Source organism: Sarcophilus harrisii, chromosome 6 (genome assembly GCF_902635505.1).
Source record: "Sarcophilus harrisii chromosome 6, mSarHar1.11, whole genome shotgun sequence".
NCBI classification, from domain to species: domain Eukaryota; kingdom Metazoa; phylum Chordata; class Mammalia; order Dasyuromorphia; family Dasyuridae; genus Sarcophilus; species Sarcophilus harrisii.
The window spans coordinates 248514638-248529727 of record NC_045431.1 but is presented as its reverse complement, the minus strand read 5'-3'; the positions used below and the strand labels follow the sequence as shown (position 1 = coordinate 248529727).

The following is a 15090-nucleotide window of genomic DNA, read 5'->3' as shown; positions in this document are numbered from 1 at the left end:
TGAGGGGGATGATGAAATAGATATCAATCAGTCAATCTAACAATAAGCATTTATTAAGCACTTACCAAGTACTGCACAGTCTGCTAGATATGAGGACATAAAGAGTATATGCATTATAGACTGGGTTTTCAAGGAACTTCCCAATGTTATTGGAATAAATAGCATGAACATCTTTAAGTTGATATATATATATATATATATATATATATATAAAACATATGTATGTTTTATATTTATATATATATATTAAATATAATTTAATTTCAGAGGTGGAGGGCAACAGTTGGCAAAGATAAGGAAAGGCCTTATGTAAGAGGCAACATTTGAGCTGAACTATGAGGGAAACTAAGGAAAATGAAGATGTTGAGGCAGCAGGGACAGCCAGCATAAAGGCATGGAGCTGAGAGAGGAAATCTTGATATGAAGGACAATGAGTTGGCCATTTTGACTGGACTGAAGAGAGTTTTGAGAGAATTATTATATAATAAGTTTGTAAAGAGAGGTTAGAACCCAATTATGAAGGATTTTAAATGATAAACAGAAGAATTTATATTTGATCCTGGAGATGATAGGGAGACATTGGAGCTTCTTGAGCAGGAGAGTGACATAGCCTTTTTAGTACTTTTTGTACCTTAGCAGTTGTATAGAGAATGGAATGGAGAAGGGAGAGCCTGAAAGTCTAGTGATTTATTAGGAGACTATTGCAATAGTCCAGACAAGAAATGATTCAGGCCTGCACTAAGGTGGTGGCTGTATGAGTAGTTAAAGGGGAAGGTTTTGAAGGCAGAACTGATAAAACATGGCCACTGATTGGATGTTCAATTGGAAGGGGTTAGAGGAAGAGTACAAACTCAAGGATGACTCAGAAATTACAAACTATGTGTTTGGAAGAATGGAGTACTTCACAAAAACAAGGAAAAACAAGTCAAAAACAAGGAAATTAGGAAAAGGGTTGAGATTACATTTTTTGGCATTTGTTCAGTCATTTACAGTCATGTCTGATTCTTCATGGCCCAATTTGAGGCCTTTTTTGGGCAAAGAAAATGAAATCATTTGTCATTTCCTTCTCCAGTTCATTTTACAGATGAGGAAACTGAGGCCAACAGAATCCTGAGTCATACAGCTAGGACATATGTGAGAATGAACTAAGGAAGATAAATCTTCCTGACTCTAGGCCCAGCACTCTGTTCATGCCCTGGAGTTCTCAGGCATGGGGTGAGGGAGGAGATAATGAGTTATATATCACATATGTTGAGTTTGAGTTGCCTCCACAGAGCATTTAGGTAGAGATTCTAGTAGTTTTTGATGTGGGTTTGGAACTCAGATGATCAATAAGGATTCTTCTGCCTTCAAATCCTAGGATTTTGATCCGATGAAGTGTCTTCCTAAGGAAATGGGGGTAATCTAGAAAAGTGGGAAACCAGGAAGGGGTGATGGTAGCAAACCCCCAGCATGTGGTCTTGATTATAAACTGCTTCAAAATTGGTACTTTAATCTTTGTTTGCATCCTCAGTGCTTAGCACAGTGACTGGCACGTAGTATTTCCTTAATAAATACTTGCTGAATTAAGACAATACTCCGTCTTCAGCATAGAGTAAGACAAGAATATTGGATTTGCATTTGGAAGACCAGCATTCAAATCGACCTCTAGGTGGTGTTAAACCTGGAGTCAGGAAGACGAGTTCAAATCCAGTCTCAGCTATTTCCTAGCTTTATGACATTGGAAAAACTATTTAACTTCCATTTGCCTCTGTTTCCTCACTTGTAAAATGGAACTAATAATAGTACTTCTGTTCCAGAATTGTTGTGAGGATAAAAATGAGATAATGTTCATAAAGGATTATATAAATATTAGTTATTATTATTATTATTTCTATATAATTTAACCTTTCTATGTCTCGTTTCTCTATAAAATAAAGGAGTTGGATTAGTTTTACAACAGCTCAACAAACTTAAGAGCTTCCTTTGAACAAGGTTCTGAATCCATGGCCATACCAAATTCCTGTACAATAGAACTCCTCACTTTGAACCACTGTGACCCTAGTCTCCTCTTTGCCACTAACCCATCATAGCGCCTAATGGTTTTAGTATGATCCTGACCTGAATTTCCTCTTTTCCCCAGGTACAGTCCTTAGCCTCATGGCTATTGGAAATGGCACCACTGTAAAGGAGTTCATCCTGCTTGGTTTCACCAACCATCCTGAGCTGGAGTCTCTTCTGCTCCTAGTGTTTCTGGCTTTCTACCTCATGATGCTTCTGGGTAACTTGGGCATGATCACCCTGATCTGGACTAATCCTGGACTCCACACGCCCATGTACTTCCTGCTCAGACAGCTGGCTTTCCTGGATGTCTGCTTCTCCACCACAGTGTTACCTCAGCTCTTGGTGACCTTAGTCTCTGGCAGAGCGGTGGTCTCTTATGGCCAATGCGCTACTCAGTTCTTCATGTTCACTTTCTTTGGCTCCACTGATTGCTACCTCTTGGCTCTCATGGCATACGACCGCTACGTGGCTGTGTGTCAGCCTCTGCTCTATGTCACCATCATGACCCCCAAGAGAAGGTTGAAGTTGGTGACCGGGGCCTACCTCGGGGGCTTGGCTAATGCTATTTTAAGAACCAGCTGTACATTCTCACTCTCCTTCTGTGGGGACAATCAGATTGACTTTATTTTCTGTGACCTCCCACCCCTGCTAGAGCTCTCCTGTGGGGACACTTTCCTCCAAGAACTCCTGATTCTGCTATTTGCTTGTTTTGTGATCCTGGCCAGCCTGGTCATGATCTTGGTCTCCTATTTGTTCATCATCAGAGCCATCCTACAGATCCAGTCTGCTGGTGGGAGGGCCAAGACCTTTTCCACTTGTGCCTCCCACATGACTGCTGTTGGGCTCTTCTTTGGGACTCTTGCATTCATGTACGTACGCAACAGGTCGGGAAAATCCCTAGAAGAGGACAAGGTTGTATCTGTGTTTTACACTGTAGTGATTCCCATGCTAAACCCTCTCATCTACAGCCTGAGGAATAAGGAGGTGAAGGAGGCCCTGAAGAAAACTTTTAGTAGGCTTAAGTTATCTTAAGCTTTCCATGGTTGTGTCGAATAAAATCCATCTCCTCTGAGGCATTATCATTTTGGGCAATTATCATCCTCAGGGCCAACAAGAGTCCTGAATATCTGTGAGGAGTGAAACTCTGTGCTATGTAAATAGAGTTATAGGAGAGCTACCCAAAAGGTACTTAACTCAGCTAGGAAAGGTCACAGATCAAAGGGCAGACTGAAGAAAGGTTACCATTTGATGGAGCCAAGGTTAGGAAAGCTGGCTGGAGGATTTGGTGCAAGATGGCAGGAACAGGAGAGGATTGTTTTATTGATAATTATTGAGTGATGAAACCAAAGAAACTGACACGAAAGTGAACAGAGTCTAGGAACCAATGCTCATGTTCTGCTGAGATTTTGGCAAAAGAAGTAGAAAAAATCATTGGTCACTCAGTCATTCATTTGTAACACCAGTGAGAATGGCCCTACGGGGCAATGGTGGCCACCCAGTACTCAGTCCTTTTTATTCCCCTCTCCACTGGAAAGGAACAAAGCTGAGTCCTTCCCAGACTTCACCTATCCCCTACCTGGACAATGCAAGGGTGATTTAAGGGGTGATTTTTCCTTGTTTCTCTTTACTTTTACCCTCCAAACCCCCCTTTATAGATATTTAATTAGTTTCTTCTTGTTTAAAAAACAAGGCCCACGTTGTCTTTTTCTGCTTTCTTATGAATTTATTTCATATAGAAAGTTATTAATGTGATCATAATAGCACAGAGTCCCCAGTTAGGAAAATTTCTAGCAACTGGATACAACTTTGACTCTATGCCCTAATTTTGTATATTTCCAGATAACTTTCTCCATTCACTTTTGAATGTAATGAGCTAGGGGCAGCCCTGAAGTCAAAAGGACCTGAGTTCAAATCTGGTCTCAGACACTTAACACTTCCTAGCTGTGTGACCCTGGGCAAATCACTTAACCTCAACTGCCTCAGCAAAAAATAAATAAATAAATAAATAAAAATGTAATGAGCTAACTAATAAAAAACAAAAAACAAAATAATAAGTAATAATGTAAATAAGTACCAAAGTAGCTAATAATGTATAAGGTTTAATGACTGATCTTGGGTTATATATATGTTACACACATATAATGCAAAATCAAGACTGAGACATACAATTCAAGCCTTAAGGACTGACCTTGGGTTTTTTATGTGTGTATATGTATATGTAATGCAAAATCAAGATACAGGAAATGATGAGGTAAATGAAAGAAGAATATATAACCTTCCCTGTTATTGGACAGATATGTGGAAGGGGGGGTTGGGAAAAGAGTAGACTCATTCATTTGACACTTCCCTTAGACCTTGAAGAGATAATTGTATGCATCAGCTCAGTCTGACTTCTTAGTTCCAAGAAGTCTGTGGAACCTGATAAACCATTTGGATCTCTCTCTCTCCTCTCTGGAACCTCAGTTACCTTTTCTCTTTAATCAATGTTCCTATGTTGCTAATACTCTTCAATTTGGCTCGTTGAGTCCTGATTGTGAGAGAACACTATATCTTTCCCTGCTCCTGTTTCCAGGGGCCTGTAATCCCCATTGCTTTTTCTCATGGACCGTGCATCCTTTCTAAAATTCATACCTGTGCCTCAAGTAGCTTCAGGATTGTTTGCTATAGTTTGAAATGTTTTCTCATAACTGAGAAAGGATGCTTATTCTTCTGAAGCACAAATCCCAGAATACCAGTCAGTCTCCACAAGCATCTATTAAGTGTTTGCCATTTAGAAGGCAACTGGGCAAAATGCTGGGGATATAGACCAAAGTGCAGATTTCTTGCCCTCAGGAGTTTGCAGTCTACTTTGGGAGCATACCACTTGTACTGAAAGGTAAGGTATGAAATATATAAATTCGAAATACAAAACGATTTTGTAGATGGAGTGGAGAGAACTCTACAAGCCTGGGGGTGGTGATGGGGAAATCACCAAGGGTTTTAAGTAGGAGGTGACAGCTGAGCTGAGGCTTGAATTCCAAAAGGCAAAGATAAAGAGGGAGAATGATCCATGCTTGGAAATAGGTAGCAACAGAGAGTTTTAAGTGGCTTAGAACAGATTAATCCCAGGAGTAAATGGCCCCAGTGAGTGAAATATTTAACTTCAAGCCAATAACGTTTTCCCAGACTTTTGGTTCACTTTGTATAATGCCCATATCTTAGGTGTTTTCTTGTTGGATTTGAACTGATTGGGCCATTCTAAAATGTAACAATAAAAATATACCAAGGTTATCTTGGGTGAAGAAGCTGTGTATTTCTGGTTTTAAAACTTTTTTCTTTCAATATGGGATTTATAGCTGAATGAGAGCATAAAGGATGCTCCTTATATCCAGAGTTTTATATCATTTTGGGAGTTACATTTTTGCGAGGTGGCTGTAAAAGTGAAACTGGTTCAATAAGTAACTTGCTAGATGTTGAGTAGATTTTGGATCAAAGTTCCTGATTCAGTCTAATTCAATAAACATTAAGTGTCAGGCATTGTGTTAAACTGGGGATAAAATTAATAAAAAGATAATCCTTGTTCTCAAGGAGCTTACAGAAGAGACAAAATATAAAAGAAAGTAGAGAAGAGGAGGAGGACACACCAGGTATCCATGGGTGTCTTGTTCCTTGCAGTTGAAAACAGATAAAATGTGGAGGCAACTGACAGTACAATTTTTGCCCTTTATAAGAGAAGTCACTGAGAGGAGTTTGATGCTTCATCTTCCAGCTCTCCAATCAGAAGTGAAAAGAGATTGAGGGAAGTGGAAAGCAGGGTAACTGTATTATATGTGATGAACTTAACCAGAGAGGGACATCTTCGTCTTGGTAATGAAACCAGTCTTAAGATCACTTGAAAGAACTGGTAATATTGAACCATGAGAACAGAAGATGGGAGCATGAACATGATTGTCATCTATAAGTAATTGAAAGGCATTCCTATGGAAGTCTTTTCCTGACAGAACTCCCAGGAAACATGATTAGTAGGAGAAGTTAAAAGTTGTAAAAAGGTAGAATTCATTTCAGTGAAAGGAAGATCTGACCAAGACTTTAAGCCATTTGAAGTGGCTGATTTCAGAATTCTGAGGTTCCCTGACCATGGAGCTCTTTCAAGTAGACACTGAATAATGTGTCAGTAAAATTATCTGGTCAGTCCTCTTTAGATATATGTTATAAGGGATGATCTCTGAATTATCTTCCAACTCTGATATTCTGAGAAGTAAGATAGGCCGTTAAAATCTTCTACAGTATAATGGGAAATGCTTTATGAGCACACTTAGCCAGTTATCTGCAGATGGATAATAGAGATCAGGAAAGAAGAAGGAAGTTGGAGATAATTGTGGAACAGTTGCTTCTCTGACTATAAGAATAATAATGAAAACATAGCACTTTAAAGTTGGCAAAAAGTTTTACAACATCTTTATAGCATGGTGAACAAAAAGGTGGATTTGGAGTCAGGAAGTCTTGGGCATCTGGGTGGCCCAATGGATAGAATATTGTGCTTGAAATCAGGAGGACTCATCTTCCTGAGTTCAAATCTGGCCTCAGACATTTCCTATGTGTGATCCTGGGCAAATCACTTAACCATGTTTGCCTTAGTTCCTTCTCTGTAAAAGAAGTTGGACAAGGAAATGGCAAACTATTCCAATATCTTTGCCAAGAAAAACTCAAATGGGATCATGAAGAGTCAGACATGACTGAACAATAACGACAATCTTGGATTTACAGTCCACTTCTAACCTGAGGTGTCAACCTTACTGATCTTCAGTTTCCTTCAGCTCTAGATCTATGACCCTTTGAGCTCAGTTGTTCCTTACAAGAACCTTGGAAGGTAGGTATTATTGTTAATCATAATTTATAGATGAGGAAACTGAGGTTTCTAAGATTCAGAGAAGTTGTGATTTGTCCAGGTTCACATGTCTTTGGAAAAATTTAAACCTAGTTATTCCTAACTCCAAAGACCTTCATGGTGGTTAGGTTAGGGGAGAAATGATGGACAGTGAAAGAATTATGAAAACAATATCTTTGAGTATAATGTGGTTTTCTCTTTATATTTATTTATATTTACATAATTATTATAATATGTGTTGGTTATAGAACATACAGCCATATACAATTTATAACACACTTACACATAAGTATATAAAATATAAATAAAAGTATAAATTCTATTTTATATATGTATGTATTTACATATACTCATACACATATTTACCATAATCTTGATGAGGAAGAAAGAAGTCAAAGGGAGTGGTTAGAAAACAACTTAAATTTGTTTTGATAATTTACCAACATGCAATTAAAGATTTGTCATGCTAGAGAAAGGAAGATCCCTATAAGGTGAATGGATGTCAAACTATCTGTAAATCAGTCATCAAGGTATTGAGAAGTCTTGAAGTTCTTTTGACACAATCAAGGGGGTTATATTGAATTTTAAGATTGTTTTCTACTTAAGCTTGAAAGAAAAACCTAGGTTGAATTAAGCCTTGGTCAAAAATTGTTCAGTTTGTTACTTAATTGTCTCTATGCCTTTGTACTTTTATATTTTGTCACTTTGTCACCTGTCATGGATCAGGTCCTGATGAAGCATTTATCCCCAATTAACAATTAAGTAATTGTTAATGTGCATCTATCAAAAAATGCTTCCAATTTCACTGCTAAACCTTAACTGAAGAGTAAAATCTGCTTTTCTGTGTTCTCAGAGTATATTATGCCAATGGAAAGCCAGGACATCTTTGCACCTTGAGGTAATAGTCTAAGAACAACTCCATTTTTTATTTTCTTATTTCTCACTACTTTGATTGGACTCCTTCATAGCCCCAGAAAACTTTATCATCCCATGATACTGGATGAACTCAGATAGTGACATCATATCAGTATGATCCATTTCCATTGAATAGAGGAATGAAGACAGAGTAAAGAACTCATCCCAATCCTCCATTTAAAGAAACCCCAAAGGTTAGCCATGTCTTCATTTCCCATAAGTTTGGACTGGATTATATTATGTAATAGAGGCAACTAGTGCTACAATGGATAGAGTGAACTCTAGAACTGGAATCAGAAAAAGCTGAGTTCAAATCCAGTGTATCCCTGGACAAATCACTTTGTCTGCCTCAATTTTTACAACTATAAAATGAAGAGAAATAATAATACCTACCTCCTAGGCTCATTGTAAGGATCAAATGTGATAACAGTTATTAAAAGTGCTTAGTATAGTGCCTAGAACACAGTAGGTTTTGTATAAATGCTATTAATTTCTCTTGTCTTAATGTCCTATTTGGGGAGCAACAGCATCTACCTTTTCACACATAGGGCTCAAGAAGATAGCTCCAGAGTCTTGGGTTAGAGAATAGTCCTTTAATTTAGGAACTAAATAGGTCCCTCAGGTATATCCTTTGGAAAAGATGTAAAAAAAATCCTTCATATTTCCAATCCACTAAAATATCACTCTAACTCTGGGAATTGGCCTGTGGTCAGGGGTTACCAATCAGACCTATTATAGCCTTTTCAGGACAGATAAGCTGCTGAGAAATAGCAAGCCTTCAGATTAGAGCACTCGAAGAGATGCTTCCAAGTGTACTGAAGTAAACCCCGACCTTAAAAAGCAAAAGATCTGACGTAAAGATGACTGCAGTCATGGTTTCCCAGCAGTAAGCTTGAATAGAACTCATTTCTGGACTTTGCAGTTTATTGTCAGGGAATTCTGCACCAAAGAATTGCTTGGACCTATGATTTGTCTCATTTGTCATCTCTGGCAGGAATGTGCATTTTGCTTTTCTCAGTAAATTGGGATGGCCCTGATTTAAGAGATAGATGAGAAGTCACTGAGATCAGACAGTCCAGAGTTAGGAACTGAAAAGATTAAGGGAAGAACCCAGTGAGAGGAGTTGATAGGGTCTGGCAGGTTCATTTGGGAAGAGAAAAGGAAGACAGGACCTTCATCTCTCCATGGGCCTTCCATGTCTTGCTGAGTAAGGATCCTGCAAGAAGAGAAGGGATTGTTTGGTTTGTTTTCAGAGCTCACCTCCTGCCTATTTCCAGCTTTGGATAGGACTATAAGATGGGAGGACTCTCTAGGAGGAAGAGGAGATGAGCACAGAAATCTATCATCTGAATACATGCCTTCTATCTCCTGCTTGATTTCCAATCTCTTTGGGGAACAAAAAAAGGGTACCTTTCACTTAATGATTAACAAACTCTCTTCTTGGACATTCCCTACATATAGTAGTGATTCTGAATCCCAGTAGATAAACATGTAAACTTTACATCTGCAACTACCCAGTTCATCATTCTCATTTCCTCTTAACTTATTCACCTGAAAGTGTTAACCAAATGATATTCACCCTTTCCACTGTGCCCTCTGGGATGCCTGTTCAATAGGTTTGCTTCCCATGAAAACTTTTAGTTTCCTGCTCCTTTCATCTTCTGGTTCTAATTTAGACTTAGTTCCTCCTAATATCACTGTTCCTGGCCATCCTTTCCAGCATTGGCTGCACTTTAACTCATCTCCCTTGGCTCTCTAGTTGAGAGGGGAAAATTAGAATTCTTTTTGTTCCCCAGGAACTTCCAAGTTTTTCCTTACCACCACTACTCAGAAATCTCTTCCATTTTGAGTTCTATACAATCCACATCTACCCAATCTACATCTTGGTAGATGGTCTCAAGGACCCTCTCTTCCTCAATAAGATCAGTACTTGGTTTACAACCTTTCTCTTCCCAATTCCTGTCCTTGTATTAGGGGTCTTGAACATATATATGTATGTATATATATATATATATATATATATATATATATATATATATATCCTATTTGTTTCTCATGACCCACATACGCTTAATCATTCCATCACCCACAAATATACCACCTGTGTAATACAAACCCTTGAAATCCCCATAATCTTTTGGCTTTTCACCTCTCTGTCTCCTTTTGCCTTACCAAACTCTATTCTTCAACCACACTAAGACCTCTAACCCCTCAAGTCCCCAGTCCTCTCACAGGCTATTATTAGCTGTTCTATCCTCCTTTCCTTTAAAATTTTTCCCTGCCAACTTTAGCCTTGGATTACTCTCACCATCTGTAGCTATTACTCCCACACACATGTTGCTGACTGAAGGTGAACTACACTATTCTGACTGGGTCTATTATAAATTGATGCTACAGAATTTCAATGAGACCCTCCCTCCTGCTAAGTAATCCTTCTACATCCCCTCATGAACTTCAGCTCATTATCCCACTCTATAACAATAGCTTTTTGAAAACATATTTTCATATTAGTCATGGTATGAAAGAAAAATCAGAACAAAAGGGAAAAACCATGAGGAAAAAAAAGCAAGCCAAAAAAAATGAAAACTTTCTGGAGGGGATGACATTTTCTATCCCAAGCCTATTGGAGTTGTCTTGGATCACTGAATTAAGAAGAGCTAAGTGTATTTGATCATTGTTACAATGTTGCTGTTACTGTATACAATGTTTTCCTGGTTCTGCCTGCTTCACTCAGCATCAGTTCATGGAAGTCTTACTAGGGTTTTCTGACATCAGCCTGCTCATTATTTCTGATATAACAATAATTGGAATTCAGTCTTAAAGAATTAACTGCCTTGGCTATTGAGAAGTTAGCCGACTTATCCTGGATCTCAGCCAATGTGTCAGGGGTAGAGTCTGAACCCATCACTTTACCTCCCTGTTCGGTGAGACCACTTGTGTCTCAAATGTCTCTTATCACTGCTTACTGTAATGATCAGATATCCCCTTTTATTCTGCTACATGCAACCTAGGGGAATTGCAGCCACTCCCAAACAATTTTAGAGATTTATTGACCTCTTAGAGGATGCTGAGGGGCAATGTGCCAACATAGTAAATATAAAATATCATAAAGGAAGCTTTGGGTCATGGATCAGGTCCTGTTCTGGCTGGTGGAAACTCCCTTTGATGGAAGCTGAAAACCTTAAAGAGAGGACTGGGGCTTGGAACATTCGAATGGCCTCTTTAAACTTTTGTGACTCAGAGGAAAGTGTCTTCTACTTGGTCATCTAGGTCATCTCTCTGACGGGTCAGTGAGCTGTCAGCCTAGAGTGTCTAGATCAGTCTCCTGTTGGGTCAGTGTCAGCTGAAGCTCACCTCTAACCTGAATACCAAGTCACTTTTCCTGCAGACCTGTGGAGAGGATGAGTCAGAATAATTCCTCACCATGGCTGTAAAACACCCTCAAACACAATTCCTGTTCAAGAAAGCACTGCCTGGCTTTTGCTGACTTGTGTTTGACTTTTGGTGACTTCCTTGGGTGTTTCCCTATGGGAAGGGGTTGAGATGGACAAGATTTAACTGGTACAGAGCAGCTGATCAACCTGGATTTACAAAGTAATAAACGTGCACACACACATACAGGCAGACAACTGGGACAGGGTGTCACTTTTAAAATTAAATTTTTATTGCTGTCCTTTATTTGACATCACTTTTATTTTTGAGTTTCTTCTACCTCCCAATTCCTTCTTTCTATAACAAGCTATACCTTGTAATTTAAAAAAAGGTGGGTAAGTAAAACAATGCAAAAACATTTAGCAAAACTAGCCAATAGGCCTACAAGTCTGCAGTTCTTTATCCACTTTCTCTTAATCTCTCATCTCTTATCTCTTACTGTCTCTGATGTCTCTCTCATACCCATACGCCCTCCCCCCCCCCACTTTTGCTTGCCTATCCCATTTCTGAACTGTGAACCTCTCCTGGCTTCCAACTTCAAAGCTATATGTATATATAATTAAATTGCTTGCTATGAGGCCACATAAGCAGGAGGAGCTCCAGTTATGTACAATACATGCTATATCTACAAAGTTCAGCCCTCCTTGGTTTCCTCAATCAAGAATCCTAGTGACAATATTGCCAAACAGGGGTTTTTCAGCCCCTGCTTGAAGAAAACCCATCATATCAAAATCTCCTGTATCTTCACCCTCCTGGTTGCTTTCTTCCAAATGGGCTTTCCCTTCCCTCTCTCCTTTTTTTCCCCTTTCTCCCCTCTCATAGACAAGGAAACTGAAATCCAAAGATTTGACTGATTGACTGAAGGTCAGATTTGCCCAGGTTGCAAAAAGAAGTAAGAGTCACATCTAGGTTTTCTGACTTTAAGTTCAATGCCCTTTCCATTTCTCTGAGTTTTCTGTTAATATTTGTTCTAATCTGCATACAAAGCATTGAAGGAGAAAAGGAAAGAGAGATACAATATGATTTGATTTGTATCTTAAATCACCTAAGGTCGACTGAGTTGGCTTTTCATCAAAGTTCAAGCTATAATTCAGCAGGTACATTAATGAGTCATTTATTAAGCACTTATTATGTGCTAGACACTGTGTTAAGCATTGGAAGGTACATGGAAACTTTCTTTTCCTGCTTAGCCCATCTACAAGGAAAATTTTTTTATTGTATTTCACTTTAAAGTTGCATTGATACCATTTGTTTTTATGCTGCACTTATTTCTTGATAGATAGTGTAATGGATAGGAAGCCATTACTTGGAATCAGGAAGATCTGAATTAAAATTTGGTCTCGGATACTTCCTAGTTGTGTGACCCTGGACATGTCATTTAATCCTGCTTGCCTCAGTTTCAGCATCTGTAAAATGAGCCCAGGAAGAAAATAAGAAACTACTCCAGGATCTTTTCCAAGAAAAACCCAAAGGAGGCACAAAGAGTCTCCGATATGACTGAAATCATTCAACAACAACAACAAAAAAGTAAACCAGACAAACAAATCAATTGACACAGAGAATCATAGGTATTCAAAGTAATTCAAACAAAGAAGGCCAAAAAAAAAATTACAGGAAACACAAATGTAGAGACTGAAGACTTGGTTTACAATCCCAATTCTGCTTCTTCCTCCCATTGTTACTTCACTCTGTGCCTCAATTTACATATCTTACATAGTTATGAACTACAAAGGTTAGCCAATATAACTTCTGTGCTTCCAATTTCAAATCTATGTTATCATCTCATTTCCTAGTAAGGGTGAGAGAAGTCCTTAATCTCTAGTTTTTGCTACTACTCACAACTGAGGCTTTGTGAGTTTGAATGGCTTCTATTCATTCAACAAAAATTTATTCTGTTTATATAATATGTACTAACAATCGTACTAAGTTCAAGGACAAAGGTGCTTACTATTTTTATATTATGGATTCCTTTGCAGTCAGTCTGGTGAACCCTTTCTCAGAATAATATTTTTAAATGCATGATGTCAAATATATAGGATGGTAAAGGAAACCAATTATATTGAAGTAGACACAATGATCTTTTTTTATTCTGGTTACATATGGGTCTGGAGGGTTGAAAGGAGAGAAGTGGGGAATTTGTCCAGTCTGTCTTCAACTGGCATCTCTTTACAATTCTACCTGAGAGTTTCCATTCAACATCCTTCCCCATTTGTACACTATTCTATCATCCACCCCTCTAGTTGTGTTTGAAGACTGGGGTGAAAAAGTGATGGACTTTGGAAGGTACCACATATCCACAACAAGCCTTAGCGGGGGAAGATATAGGCCTGGAGCCTCCTGCGAAGGGCATTCTTTACCTCCTTATTGCGAAGGCTGTAAATGAAAGGGTTAAGCATAGGGATGATGATGGTGTAGAAGACTGAGACTATCTGACCATTTCTGCCATTTTCATTCCCATGGGGCTGGACATATGTGAAAATCACCGTGCCATAGAAAATGGCAATGGCCAGGAAATGGGAGGCACACGTAGAAAGTGCCTTTTCCCTTCCAGTTGCTGAGCGCATGCGCCCAATGGTCACCAGGATCAGGCTATAGGAAATGAGAATGACTGAGGCAGGCAGAAGAGTATCCAAGGCAGAGAAAATATAGAGGATGTTGCCTGCTGTGGCAGTGTCAGCACATGCCAGGCGGAGTAATGGTGGGACGTCGCAGAAGTAATGGGTGATTTCATTGGGTCCACAAAAAGGCAAAACAAAAACATTTCCTGTGTGGATGATGGAATTAGCCCCACCGAACCCATAGGAGGCAGCCACCAGCTGCAGGCAGGTGACTTTGGTCATGACAGAAGAATAATGGAGGGGCTGGCAGATAGCCATGAAGCGGTCATAGGCCATGACAGCCAGGAGGAAGCTCTCAGTCGTCACGTGGATCACAAAGAAGGTCAGCTGGATCACACAACCGGCAAATGAGATGGATTTGTCAGTGGTTAAAAAGTTGACCAAGAGTCTGGGTGTGACCACAGATGAGTAGCAAATGTCAAGGAAAGAGAGGATGCTGAGGAAGAAGTACATGGGACTATGAAGACGGGAGTCGATATAGATCAGGGTCATCATGCCCATGTTGCCCAACACAGTCATGGCATAGATCAGCAGGAAGATGAAGAAAAACAGCGTCTGCAGGTCTGCATACTCGGAGAAGCCCAACAAGATAAACTGAGTTACTGGTGTAAAGTTGCCACTGGCAAGAGCTATCTCTCCAGGAGTCATCTGCAGAAGGATAATTGACAGCCACTGAATCAATTAATCATTACAATACAGCCACCCTTGTGCCTGAGAGGCAATATGATAGTAGAGCACCAGCCTGGAATCAGGAGAAGTAGCTATATGCTAGTTGTGTGATCTTTAAGCTTCATATTCCTCATATTAAAATTGGAAATCATGAAACCAGTGGTACCAGTCCCACAGAATTGTTTGGAGAATAAAATGAATTGATAAATGTCAAGTGATTGATAGACCTTAAAAAGGATTCTCTAAACATCCATAATGATAATGATGATGATGATAATGAGGGCAGCATAGGGAACTGGAAACCAGCTTTGGGTGACTTAGATTTGACCAAAAATAATTGTTTGGATGCTGGACAAATCACCTCTTGATGTATCAGGATTCTTGCTGACAGTAACTAGCAGAGTAGGTTCTGACCTATACAGAACAGATACAAATCCACCCACAAATAGAGGGTGCTCTCTTTAAGATCTGGGGCCCCTCCACTCCTTTATTTTTCTTATTGTTAACCACATGACTCAGTAGAATCATTAGTAGTGAACAAAAAAT

At 39.2% G+C, this 15090-nt stretch overlaps 2 protein-coding genes across 2 annotated transcripts; one reads left to right on the top strand and one right to left on the bottom strand.

The window, feature by feature from the left end:
* The first annotated feature begins 2126 nt into the window (after window positions 1-2126).
* LOC100931876 (olfactory receptor 9Q1-like) lies at window positions 2127-3159 on the top strand. Its single transcript, XM_003773880.3, has one exon. It carries the CDS (start codon window positions 2140-2142, stop codon window positions 3073-3075), a length of 936 nt encoding a protein of 311 aa, XP_003773928.1. The 5' UTR covers window positions 2127-2139; the 3' UTR covers window positions 3076-3159.
* A 10404-nt stretch (window positions 3160-13563) lies between these two features.
* On the bottom strand, window positions 13564-14523 carry LOC100933082 (olfactory receptor 1052-like). Its single transcript, XM_003773959.1, has one exon. It carries the CDS (start codon window positions 14521-14523, stop codon window positions 13564-13566), a length of 960 nt encoding a protein of 319 aa, XP_003774007.1.
* Window positions 14524-15090: the final 567 nt, after the last annotated feature.

What these genes read in the sequence shown, in the direction of transcription:
- LOC100931876 (XM_003773880.3), top strand. Translation starts at nt 2,140, where the DNA reads ATGGCTATTGGAAATGGCACCACTGTAAAGGAGTTCATCCTGCTTGGT.
- LOC100933082 (XM_003773959.1), bottom strand. Translation starts at nt 14,523, where the DNA reads ATGACTCCTGGAGAGATAGCTCTTGCCAGTGGCAACTTTACACCAGTA.